The sequence below is a fragment of the Ranitomeya imitator genome, chromosome 10 (assembly GCF_032444005.1).
Source record: "Ranitomeya imitator isolate aRanImi1 chromosome 10, aRanImi1.pri, whole genome shotgun sequence".
Lineage (NCBI taxonomy): Eukaryota > Metazoa > Chordata > Amphibia > Anura > Dendrobatidae > Ranitomeya > Ranitomeya imitator.
In genome coordinates, this window is record NC_091291.1 from 140,394,466 (window position 1) to 140,407,915 (window position 13,450).

At 42.8% G+C, this 13,450-nt stretch overlaps 1 protein-coding gene across 1 annotated transcript in view; it reads right to left on the reverse strand.

Annotated features, from left to right (window-relative positions):
• Positions 1 to 13,450, reverse strand: part of LOC138651908 (uncharacterized) — a 77,638-nt gene that overhangs the window by 28,705 nt on the left and 35,483 nt on the right. Inside the window, exons 19-21 of the mRNA XM_069742509.1 lie at positions 678 to 804; positions 390 to 601; positions 85 to 247 (exon numbers count right to left, since the gene is read on the reverse strand). Coding sequence (XP_069598610.1) covers positions 85 to 247; positions 390 to 601; positions 678 to 804 — 502 coding nt within the window. The remainder of the gene's footprint in view (positions 1 to 84; positions 248 to 389; positions 602 to 677; positions 805 to 13,450) is intronic.

Genomic DNA, 13,450 nt, shown 5'->3' on the forward strand with positions numbered 1-13,450 from the left:
GAGGTCATAAGTTGTATTGTCTAAATATTTAAAGCATATCAGAGTATTATACATAATAGATACTGTACATATCATGAAGGCCACCTGTCTTGTGTGAGGACATATTCAGGTGGGATATAAAGTTCTCCAAGACTCCTCCATCTGGGCTTCCAGTTCTTCAGCGGGCAGGGGGTGTAGAGTGAGGGCCGTAGTACCAAGGTGAGGACCAGGAGAGAGACCATAACTATGAGGAGCAACAGCAGGATGCCTACAGCACATACAAGATGCCAACATTAGTATTGCAGCTACAGACCCAGTATAATAGTGAGGATAGCAGTAATAGGATAAAATGCTGCCCCTCTTCCCCTTATGCCCGCACTATACACACTATGAAGGAACTGATATATTACCCAAAATAGCAGGCCAGTTTGGTGCCAGATGGAGCCTGTGTTGGGTGACGATACCCTGCTTGACCAGCTGATATGGAGAAGATGGCTGGATACGGGAGGCCCCCGGATCACAATACACATTATTCTCTTTCACCGTCACAAAAAGTGATCGATCCCTAATCCCGTTGTCCATGAAAACGTATGTACCGGGATCTGTGAACACGTGGGCGAATCTTCAACACAGAGAATACGTGATCAGAGTCCTGTGCAAGGAGTTAAAGTGATAAACTGCGAGTAGACAGCAACTACCTGGAAACATTCACATGGGTCTCCCTGATGAGGTGGTTGAGCCTCCTGAATGCCCCAAAATCCCAATGAGGGTTTGTATTAAACAAGTGATCCTTCTGATAGAGGGGATAATGACTGGACGTCCGCTCTGTAATATACCGGATAAGATGTGTTATTTAGATAGTCTATGTCCTGACATACGATACAGGAGATAAATGACTCACTCTCTCCTTGCCAATGACATTACTAAGGTAAATCCGCACAGCAATGTAACTGCAAAGATACTGATTTGTGTGCTCTCTCCTGCACTGAAGTGATAGAGAAGAGCAATGTCAGAAGCGAGGAGAGAGAGATTTGTGTGTTCTCTCCTGCACCGAAGTGATAGAGGAGAAGAGCAATGTCAGAAGCGAGGAGAGAGAGATTTGTGTTCTCTCCTGCACTGAAGTGATAGAGAAGGGCAATGTCAGAAGCGAGAGATTTCTGTGCTCTCTCCTGCACTGAAGTGATAGAGAAGAGCAATGTCAGAAGCGAGGAGAGAGAGATTTGTATTCTCTCCAGCACTGAAGTGATAAAGGAGATGAGCAATGTCAGAATCGAGAAGAGAGATTTGTGTGTGCTCTTCTAAACTGAGGTGAGAGGAGACGAGCAATGTCAGAAGCAAGCAGAGATCTTCATGCGCTCTCTTCTGCATTGAGGTGAAAGGAGACGACCAATGCCAGAAGCGAGGAGAGAAAGATTTGTGTTCTCTTCTGAACTGTGGTGATAGAGGAGGCAAGTAATATCAGAAGCGATATGAGAGCGATTTCTGTGCGCTCTTCTGCACTGAGTTGAGTGCATAGGAGATGAGCAGTGTCAGAAGCCAGGAGACAGTGATTTCTGTGCTCTCTCCTGAACTGATAGAGGAAACGAGAAATGTCCAAAGCGCGGAGAGCAATTTCTGTGCTCCCACCTGCACATGGACAGTGATCACATAAAAGAGGCTACGCTGGTTCTAGGCAAACACCACTGTTAACCGACATAGAAGGCAGGAGGGGCAATAATGTAACTAAGTGGGTGGATCGGTGCACAGAGGCACTTGGCCACACCCAGTACGCACTGAGCACCTATATTTGCATATCAATTTTTTTTAATCTTTTTTTTTTTTTTTTACAGGCAACAGAGGAACAGATTTAAAAACCAAAAAGACTGATATTTATTGTTCTCCATTTCTTACAAGGCAACGTGGTTGCAGTGTTAATTTATTGTGACAGATGTCCTTCAACACATTTTGGAGGTAGATGCTTCTTGGCCTCCACAGTATCCACAATGCAGGAATGAAACAATGACTTTTCCAGCAGTCAAATAACGTTGTGGATTTTTTAATCCATTTTTTTCACCCAAGACAAAGTTTCATCTCCTCTACTGAGACATTTTCTATCCTCATCCTCTTTATGACAGCAGCACAGGACCTGTTTAATCACTTTTTCTTATTGGGCTTTGGTCTTATACAGCAGCTACAGTCCTTTCTCCGGTGTGCACCTCTTTTCCGCTCAGTGGTAAGAACGCTCCTCGCTTTCTGAGCAACTGGAAGTTTGGCAATTAGACATTGGCATTGTTTTCCTGGTCTCAGGTCTTCGCTGTTGTCTGCATTGCTCCAGTATTCCTGATACTGAACAGACCTCCTGTTCTGAATCTGTAGACCCTGGTGTGGCCCTCAAGCCATTAGTAGTATTCTGATACATGGCTGTATTAAAGACTTGTACTACCACATCCCAGTTTACATAATATACCACACTTAGGCTTCAGATAAACCCAAATACTATCAATTTCCAGTCCCTAGCACTTATTTTTTGGAGTTCATCTGCTTGTATAACTTTAACAAAGCAAATGGTTCAAGATTTATTTAGTTATCCCATGATACATATTGCTCCATATTCTGATGAACTTCTGATCATTGCTATTTCTGCCTTTCTTATTTTCATATCTGTCCTAGAAGACAATATTTTGCAACCAAGGTTGATTTTTGTACAATAAATTATCAGATCTTGTATAGAAAGGATCCTTTCAGGTGCCCAAAGACAAATGTATTTCCATAGTAAAAGAGTCTGTCCTATGTATATGACTGTTTGCATCTCTGAAGTCAGACCAACCTTCTTCAGGGACTAGGTCTCATTTGTAGGAACCAGTCCAATTCACCAAGGCTTCAAGGAGATGTGGCTGAGTTTAAAACTATAAAAGGGAGTATGGTGACTTTCTGTGCAGCAAAGTTGTTACCCCCAGGAATCGGCCCCCCGAGGAAGCCAACTACGCAAAACGTGCGTTGGGGCTAGTGCGTTCACTCTTCGCTGGGTTCCCTCCCCCCATATAGGTAAGCAATAGATCTTACTATGCACTATGAGCAACATTTGTTTTATTTCTCCTGGGTCCTGTTTAGCACATGCTAGTTAGACACATTTATGTTTCATTTAGATCAATATAAAATTGGACAGTACTGGGGTCTCAATACCTTTCTTTATGGAGAATTACATTTGTACTTTTTTTTCTCTGGGCAATTTTTTGATGTTAATATGTTCAGTGGACGTTCTCTGGTGTTTTGAGACGCCTATTTGTTTTGTCCCTCCCATTTTTACTCTCGTCTTGTATTTTGTATTTGGGCTACATGTCCGCATTACTTTTGTGAGTGAATTAAATCAATAAAGATATTTTTTTACTATACTTATACAACTTTTGTCTCACTCTACTTTCTATACCTTTGTGTTTCTTTGAGGGCTAATAATAATAATAATCTTTATTTTTATATAGCGCTAACATATTCCGCAGCGCTTTACAGTTTTGCACACATTATAATCACTGTCCCTGATGGGGCTCACAATCTAGATTCCCTATCAGTATGTCTTTGGAGGGCTACTACTCCTTGCTCTCTGTAGGATCAAATGATTTTTGTGGAGTTGCTCTTGCACTTTCAGTAAGGTCTCGGCCCAGGGGCCATTAAATTCAATGTGTTTCCAACATGTCAGTTTTTGCTAACCCCCAGGAATTGTGTCTGAAGAAAAAGATCTTTCAGTCCTTGGTCCTTTGTTTAGGAACTGGAGATAACGACCTGATCACAATTCTCTAGAAATGAAAAGGCGAGAACTTTTTCTCCCCGAACCTCCAGGACAGGCATTCTTTCTCAGATCCGACATTTTTGCATATTGTTTTACTTCAAACCCTAGTAGGGATTACAGAAAATCTTGCTTATAAATAACTAAAGGAATATTAATTGCATAGCTTTTGCCATAAAATAAGAGCAAATATTGTCTTTTAAAATAAGTCTCCAGAGGATTCTTCCAGGACTTTGCATATAAAAGTCTCATGCGAGTTCAAAATGTGGCAAATCTCCAGGAGGGATTCTGGAAACTACGTCCTGCTGAGTAAAAGCCTAGCCGAGGTTGGAGCTCCTAGAAAGAGCTGAGACTGAGTGACTTTGGCGGATTATCACACGATGCTGGAGTATCAGCTTTACCGGCCATCTAAGATGTGGATACGGCAATGCGACTTCTCAAGTCATTCTCTCTCTTTCGGGCTAACCCTTGGTCCTTGAAGGCTTTACTAATTGCTCCTTTGGAATGACTTTTGCAGACTGATATAAAAAGACTTAGAATACATTTAGACTTAGAATACAACATTTATAATCACTATTACCTTAGCAACATTAGATATTTCCTGAAAACTTAAGTGTGATAATCGTACTGCGAAGAGATTTGTGGCTGATAAAGAGCAACCGGTCATATTGCTCATGCAGTCGGAAGGCCGGGTAGCATGATCTAGAGCAGGACGGGATGAGCAGATTGATGGATGGGTTCATAGACAAAAAAAAAATCTTGTATCTTTTTGACCGAAATTCTTAATCATTCTGAGCTTGGGAGTCCAGTGGGCGGGTCTAATCAGTGATTGACATCTCTATGACCTTATACAGAAAAAGTTGCAACATACTTAGAGATAGCACGGACTAGACGTCTAAATATAGAAGTTCACTCAAAATCATCGTCCTGACATTCACTTAGCCTGTAAAGTGTCAGGAGGAAAGTCCTGCAAGCGATACTCCCTCCCTAAAGATCTGGTTATTCGGGAATCTCCTGTGGTGTAAATACCCTCCCTTATAATAATCAAATGATCATCACTTTTGCAATTCCTATAAACATATGCATATCCGCATAGAACATGGGCATAAATGAATACAAATGAAAAAACTTCTGCATAAATGAGGTGATAATCTGAATATCCATGCATCCACAGGCTGGAAAATGGCATATTAAATAGTATAAAGTATTTAATCTCTCAGCATTTCAGTCCCCACCTTCTAAAACTATTTTCCTTCCACAAGAGGTCATGTTTATTTGTAGGCATTTCAGTTGCATTTTTTAACTCCACAATTTAAATTTACCTTTTACTGTATTGAAATACAGGTTAAAAAAATATGTGAAATGAGGAAAACAAACAGCAATATGTCATTGTTGCTGGGATTCGTTTTGCCTCATTCTGGCTAGTAAGGCAAAATGAGCAATTGTAAGTACACAGTGATATATAATATGATAGCTGCAATAGATTAAGATGATAACAATTTTGATGGGAGTGCTTCTTTAATGGCCGGTTGACATGGGGCTCATAAAAGCTCTATAGGGACAAAGTGATTGCTAATATGAACCTTCTGTCTCCGGGCATGTTGGCGACCGAACCAGGGGCGGACACAAGCAGCAATGGGCCCCTGTGCAGGAAATACATTTGGGGCCCCCCTCATGCATGTACACTGTATATAAAATACCTATAATAACATATGTGTATACACAGCAGTATACACACACATACTAGCCCTATATATATACAAACACACACACACAGCAGTATACACACACACATACTAGCCCTATATATACACACACACAGCAGTATACACACACAGCAGTATACACACACAGCAGTATACACACACACACACGGTAGTATACACACACAGCAGTATACACACATATACTAGCCCTATATATATACACACACACACACACAGCAGTATACACACATATACTAGCCCTATATATACACACACATACTAGCCCTATATATACACACACACACAGCAGTATACACACTAGCCCTATATACACACACAACAGTATACACACACTAATCCTATTTATACACACACACAGCAGTATACACACTAGCCGTATACACACACAGCAGTATACACACACATATACTAGCCCTATATATACACACGCAGCAGTATACACACATAGTAACATAGTAACATAGTAACATAGTTAGTAAGGCCGAAAAAAGACATTTGTCCATCCAGTTCAGCCTATATTCCATCATAATAAATACCCAGATCTACGTCCTTCTACAGAACCTAATAATTGTATGATACAATATTGTTCTGCTCCAGGAAGACATCCAGGCCTCTCTTGAACCCCTCGACTGAGTTCGCCATCACCACCTCCTCAGGCAAGCAATTCCAGATTCTCACTGCCCTAACAGTAAAGAATCCTCTTCTATGTTGGTGGAAAAACCTTCTCTCCTCCAGACGCAAAGAATGCCCCCTTGTGCCCGTCACCTTCCTTGGTATAAACAGATCCTCAGCGAGATATTTGTATTGTCCCCTTATATACTTATACATGGTTATTAGATCGCCCCTCAGTCGTCTTTTTTCTAGACTAAATAATCCTAATTTCGCTAATCTATCTGGGTATTGTAGTTCTCCCATCCCCTTTATTAATTTTGTTGCCCTCCTTTGTACTCTCTCTAGTTCCATTATATCCTTCCTGAGCACCGGTGCCCAAAACTGGACACAGTACTCCATGTGCGGTCTAACTAGGGATTTGTACAGAGGCAGTATAATGCTCTCATCATGTGTATCCAGACCTCTTTTAATGCACCCCATGATCCTGTTTGCCTTGGCAGCTGCTGCCTGGCACTGGCTGCTCCAGGTAAGTTTATCATTAACTAGGATCCCCAAGTCCTTCTCCCTGTCAGATTTACCCAGTGGTTTCCCGTTCAGTGTGTAATGGTGATATTGATTCCCTCTTCCCATGTGTATAACCTTACATTTATCATTGTTAAACCTCATCTGCCACCTTTCAGCCCAAGTTTCCAACTTATCCAGATCCATCTGTAGCAGAATACTATCTTCTCTTGTATTAACTGCTTTACATAGTTTTGTATCATCTGCAAATATCGATATTTTACTGTGTAAACCTTCTACCAGATCATTAATGAATATGTTGAAGAGAACAGGTCCCAATACTGACCCCTGCGGTACCCCACTGGTCACAGCGACCCAGTTAGAGACTATACCATTTATAATCACCCTCTGCTTTCTATCACTAAGCCAGTTACTAACCCATTTACACACATTTTCCCCCAGACCAAGCATTCTCATTTTGTGTACCAACCTCTTGTGCGGCACGGTATCAAACGCTTTGGAAAAATCGAGATATACCACGTCCAATGACTCACCGTGGTCCAGTCTATAGCTTACCTCTTCATAAAAACTGATTAGATTGGTTTGACAGGAGCGATTTCTCATAAACCCATGCTGATATGGAGTTAAACAGTTATTCTCATTGAGATAATCCAGAATAACATCCCTCAGAAACCCTTCAAATATTTTACCAACAATAGAGGTTAGACTTACTGGCCTATAATTTCCAGGTTCACTTTTAGAGCCCTTTTTGAATATTGGCACCACATTTGCTATGCGCCGGTCCTGCGGAACAGACCCTGTCGCTATAGAGTCCCTAAAAATAAGAAATAATGGTTTATCTATTACATTACTTAGTTCTCTTAGTACTCGTGGGTGTATGCCATCCGGACCCGGAGATTTATCTATTTTAATCTTATTTAGCCGGTTTCGCACCTCTTCTTGGGTTAGATTGGTGACCCTTAATATAGGGTTTTCATTGTTTCTTGGGATTTCACCTAGCATTTCATTTTCCACCGTGAATACCGTGGAGAAAAAGGTGTTTAATATGTTAGCTTTTTCCTCGTCATCTACAACCATTCTTTCCTCACTATTTTTTAAGGGGCCTACATTTTCAGTTTTTATTCTTTTACTATTGATATAGTTGAAGAACAGTTTGGGATTAGTTTTACTCTCCTTAGCAATGTGCTTCTCTGTTTCCTTTTTGGCAGCTTTAATTAGTTTTTTAGATAAAGTATTTTTCTCCCTATAGTTTTTTAGAGCTTCAATGGTGCCATCCTGCTTTAGTAGTGCAAATGCTTTCTTTTTACTGTTAATTGCCTGTCTTACTTCTTTGTTTAGCCACATTGGGTTTTTCCTATTTCTAGTCCTTTTATTCCCACAAGGTATAAACCGCTTACACTGCCTATTTAGGATGTTCTTAAACATTTCCCATTTATTATCTGTATTCTTATTTCTGAGGATATTGTCCCAGTCTACCAGATTAAGGGCATCTCTAAGCTGGTCAAACTTTGCCTTCCTAAAGTTCAATGTTTTTGTGACTCCCTGACAAGTCCCCCTAGTGAAAGACAGGTGAAACTGCACAATATTGTGGTCGCTATTTCCTAAATGTCCAACCACCTGCAGATTTGTTATTCTGTCAGGTCTATTAGATAGTATTAGGTCTAAAAGTGCTGCTCCTCTGGTTGGATTCTGCACCAATTGTGAAAGATAATTTTTCTTGGTTATTAGCAGAAACCTGTTGCCTTTATGGGTTTCACAGGTTTCTGTTTCCCAGTTAATATCCGGGTAGTTAAAGTCCCCCATAACCAGGACCTCATTATGGGTTGCAGCTTCATCTATCTGCTTTAGAAGTAGACTTTCCATGCTTTCTGTTATATTTGGGGGCTTGTAACAGACCCCAATGAGAATTTTGTTACCATTTTTCCCTCCATGAATTTCAACCCATATGGACTCGACATCCTCATTCCCTTCGCTAATATCCTCCCTTAAAGTGGACTTTAGACAAGACTTTACATAGAGACAAACCCCTCCTCCTCTCCGATTTTTACGATCCTTTCTAAACAGACTGTAACCCTGTAAGTTAACTGCCCAGTCATAGCTTTCATCTAACCATGTCTCGGTTATTCCCACTATGTCAAAGTTACCTGTAGATATTTCTGCTTCTAGTTCTTCCATCTTGTTTGTCAGGCTTCTGGCGTTTGCGAGCATGCAGTTTAGAGGATTTTGTTTTGTTCCAATCTCCTCACTGTGGATTGTTTTAGAAATGTTCTTACCTCCCTTCTGAGTATGTTTTCCTGGGTCGTCTTTGTTCGAGTCTAATGTTTTTCTTCCCGTCCCCTCTTCTTCTAGTTTAACGCCCTCCTGATGAGTGTAGCGAGTCTTCTGGCGAATGTGTGTTTCCCAGGTTTGTTGAGGTGTAGTCCGTCTCTGGCGAGGAGTCCATCATACCAGTAATTCACACCGTGGTCCAGGAATCCAAATCCTTGTTGTCTGCACCATCGTCTTAGCCAGTTGTTTGCATCAAGGATCCTGTTCCATCTCCTGGTGCCATGCCCGTCTACTGGAAGGATAGAAGAAAAAACTACCTGTGCATCCAGTTCCTTTACTTTCTTCCCCAACTCTTCAAAGTCCTTGCAGATTGTCGGTAGGTCCTTCCTTGCCGTGTCATTGGTGCCAACATGTATCAGAAGAAATGGGTGGACGTCCTTGGAGCTGAAGAGCTTTGGTATCCTATCGGTCACATCCTTGATCATCGCACCTGGAAGGCAGCATACTTCTCTTGCAGTTATGTCCGGTCTGCAGATGGCTGCTTCTGTGCCTCTCAGTAGTGAGTCTCCCACCACCACCACTCTTCGTTGCTTCTTGGCTGTACTTTTTGCTGTCACTTGTTGCTGTGTGCCCTTTTCTTTTTTGCTTGCTGGTATTGCTTCATTCTTAGGTGTGCCATCTTCATCCTCTACAAAGATTTGATATCGGTTCTTCAGTTGTGTGGTTGGTGATTTCTCCATGGTCTTCTTGCTTCTTTTGGTCACATGCTTCCACTCATCTGCTTTTGGAGGTTCTCTGACACTTTTTGCACCTTCTGTGACCAGTAGAGATGCTTCTGTTCTGTCTAGAAAGTCTTCATTCTCTTTGATGAGTTTCAAAGTTGCTATTCTTTCTTCCAGACCCCGCACCTTTTCTTCTAAAAGGGCCACTAGTCTACACTTCTGACAGGTGAAATTGGATTCTTCTTCTGGTCGATCTGTGAACATGTAGCACATGCTGCAGCTCACCATGTAGGTTGTCACATCTGCCATGTTGCTCCTAGATCCTGCTGACTTGCTGTGTGTTTTCCTTCTTGTGTAATCTACTCAGCCAAGCTCTCTTGCAATAATGTCCTACAGGCAAAAATTCGGCGCGCGGTTTGGTGATGCTTTCGAAGCAGCTGGTCCCGGCTGTACCCAACGATCTTCTAGCTTAGGGAGACTTCGCTTCTCCCAGAAGGCACCTGGAATATGCAAATTAGCCTCCTGAAGCTTGAATCCCTGGTTTGGTGATGCTTTCGAAGCAGCTGGTCCCGGCTGTACCCAACGATCTTCTAGCTTAGGGAGACTTCGCTTCTCCCAGAAGGCACCTGGAATATGCAAATTAGCCTCCTGAAGCTTGAATCCCTGGTTTGGTGATGCTTTCGAAGCAGCTGGTCCCGGCTGTACCCAACCATCTTCTAGCTTAGGGAGACTTCGCTTCTCCCAGAAGGCACCTGGAATATGCAAATTAGCCTCCTGAAGCTTGAATCCCTGGTTTGGTGATGCTTTCGAAGCAGCTGGTCCCGGCTGTACCCAACGATCTTCTAGCTTAGGGAGACTTCGCTTCTCCCAGAAGGCACCTGGAATATGCAAATTAGCCTCCTGAAGCTTGAATCCCTGGTTTGGTGATGCTTTCGAAGCAGCTGGTCCCGGCTGTACCCAACGATCTTCTAGCTTAGGGAGACTTCGCTTCTCCCAGAAGGCACCTGGAATATGCAAATTAGCCTCCTGAAGCTTGAATCCCTGGTTTGGTGATGCTTTCGAAGCAGCTGGTCCCGGCTGTACCCAACGATCTTCTAGCTTAGGGAGACTTCGCTTCTCCCAGAAGGCACCTGGAATATGCAAATTAGCCTCCTGAAGCTTGAATCCCTGGTTTGGTGATGCTTTCGAAGCAGCTGGTCCCGGCTGTACCCAACGATCTTCTAGCTTAGGGAGACTTCGCTTCTCCCAGTAGGCACCTGGAATATGCAAATTAGCCTCCTGAAGCTTGAATCCCTGGTTTGGTGATGCTTTCGAAGCAGCTGGTCCCGGCTGTACCCAACGATCTTCTAGCTTAGGGAGACTTCGCTTCTCCCAGAAGGCACCTGGAATATGCAAATTAGCCTCCTGAAGCTTGAATCCCTGGTTTGGTGATGCTTTCGAAGCAGCTGGTCCCGGCTGTACCCAACGATCTTCTAGCTTAGGGAGACTTCGCTTCTCCCAGAAGGCACCTGGAATATGCAAATTAGCCTCCTGAAGCTTGAATTCCCTGGTTTGGTGATGCTTTCGAAGCAGCTGGTCCCGGCTGTACCCAACGATCTTCTAGCTTAGGGAGACTTCGCTTCTCCCAGAAGGCACCTGGAATATGCAAATTAGCCTCCTGAAGCTTGAATCCCTGGTTTGGTGATGCTTTCGAAGCAGCTGGTCCCGGCTGTACCCAACGATCTTCTAGCTTAGGGAGACTTCGCTTCTCCCAGAAGGCACCTGGAATATGCAAATTAGCCTCCTGAAGCTTGAATCCCTGGTTTGGTGATGCTTTCGAAGCAGCTGGTCCCGGCTGTACCCAACGATCTTCTAGCTTAGGGAGACTTCGCTTCTCCCAGAAGGCACCTGGAATATGCAAATTAGCCTCCTGAAGCTTGAATCCCTGGTTTGGTGATGCTTTCGAAGCAGCTGGTCCCGGCTGTACCCAACCATCTTCTAGCTTAGGGAGACTTCGCTTCTCCCAGAAGGCACCTGGAATATGCAAATTAGCCTCCTGAAGCTTGAATCCCTGGTTTCAACATACTAGCTATATATATATATATATATATATATATATATATATATATATATATATATACATACACACCAGCAATAAATATATATATATATAAATATATAAATATATATATATATATATATATATACACACACAGCAGTATACACACACACTAGCAATATATATACACACAGCAGTACACACACACACGCTATATATACACACACACGAGCAATATATATACACACAGCAGTATACACACACACACACACACACAAGCTATATATACACACACACGAGCAATATATATACACACAGCAGTATACACACACACACACAAGCTATATATACACACACACGAGCAATATATATATACACATAGCAGTACACACACACACACACTAGATAGATCAACATAAATCACATGGTATATGTACAGTACCTACAGAGAGTGCAGTTGCAGGGAGCTGGTCAGGCCCAGAGGAAATGAGCAGGGGAGACATGGAGCCTGTCAGCACTCATCCCTGCAGACTCCCGGCGGGCCAGGCCTTCTCCTATCTCCTACCTAGAGTAGTAATTCCTCCCCCCCTCCCCCTATTTTCATGTGTATCCACTATCCCAGTCCTGCCGATCACTGTCACTGAGGCTCTGGGAAGAATGTGTAGTGTGTACCTGCACAGCAGCGAGTCAGAGACACATCTTCAGTGACTCCCTCACTCCTCTCTTCCAGCGTCTGCCGCCCCTCACCACACTGCACCAGTGACAGCCGGACAGCAGCGTAATGTCTGCTATCAGGAGAAGCCAGGCAGGGGGCCCCTTTTGACCGTCATATCACATGTGCAGCTCAGCGGGCCCCCTGCTTCTCCTGTTATCAGTAATCCTGCCGCCGGCTGTCATTCACCGCCCTGCTTTCTCGGTCCTTCAGGGGCCCCCTCCGGCTCTGGGCCCCGGTGCAGTTGCACAGGTTGAACCGGCGGTATGTCCGCCCATGGACCGAACATCACCCTTTATATGGGTTGATGCCTTTCATGCCGTATGTGGTGAAATATGTGTATATATATCTATATGTGTGTAGTGACATATGTCTAGGGTTGTATGTGTGACTAGTGATAATGTGTGGTGAAATATGTGTATATATATCTATATGTGTGTAGTGACATATGTCTAGGGTTATATGTGGGACTAGTGATAATGTGTGGTGAAATATGTGTATATATATATCTATATGTGTGTAGTGACATATGTCTAGGGTTATATGTGTGACTAGTAATAATGTAACATCTGTCCTGAAGGCAAGTCGCACCTAGGTGTTAATAGGTACTTCCTTGGGACTAGTAGAAATTGTGTCTCCATATCTCACCAAGAGGTCTAAGAAGAAAGGAACACTTGACACCTCCTAGTGCTTGGAGGGGAGGTGCTAATTGAGGCCTGAGGGTTAGCTATTCCTGGGAACCATCTCACAAGTGTCTCCAGAGGAAAATAATATATATTCATTAATAGAGCGGCCGTGCCCAATCAAACAGACCGCAATTATGATATTAACCTGGGGGGCCGGTCTCGAAACCTGACCTCAGACCAAAGTTATAAATTTAGTCTGCAGACAGAGAATTGTGTTCACATGATGGGGGCAGCCTGAGAAGCTGGTGTGATCCAATCTACATTCTTCCTACCCTTAGGGAGCAGAAAGCAACTACCAGTTAGATAATTTCTGTAAGTTTCTCCCGTTTATTTTGACACTGTTTTGCATAAGTTATATGTCTTTTTATTATATTTTTATACCTTTTTCTTATTGTAAGCATTGAACCTTTGTTATCAAAGTATA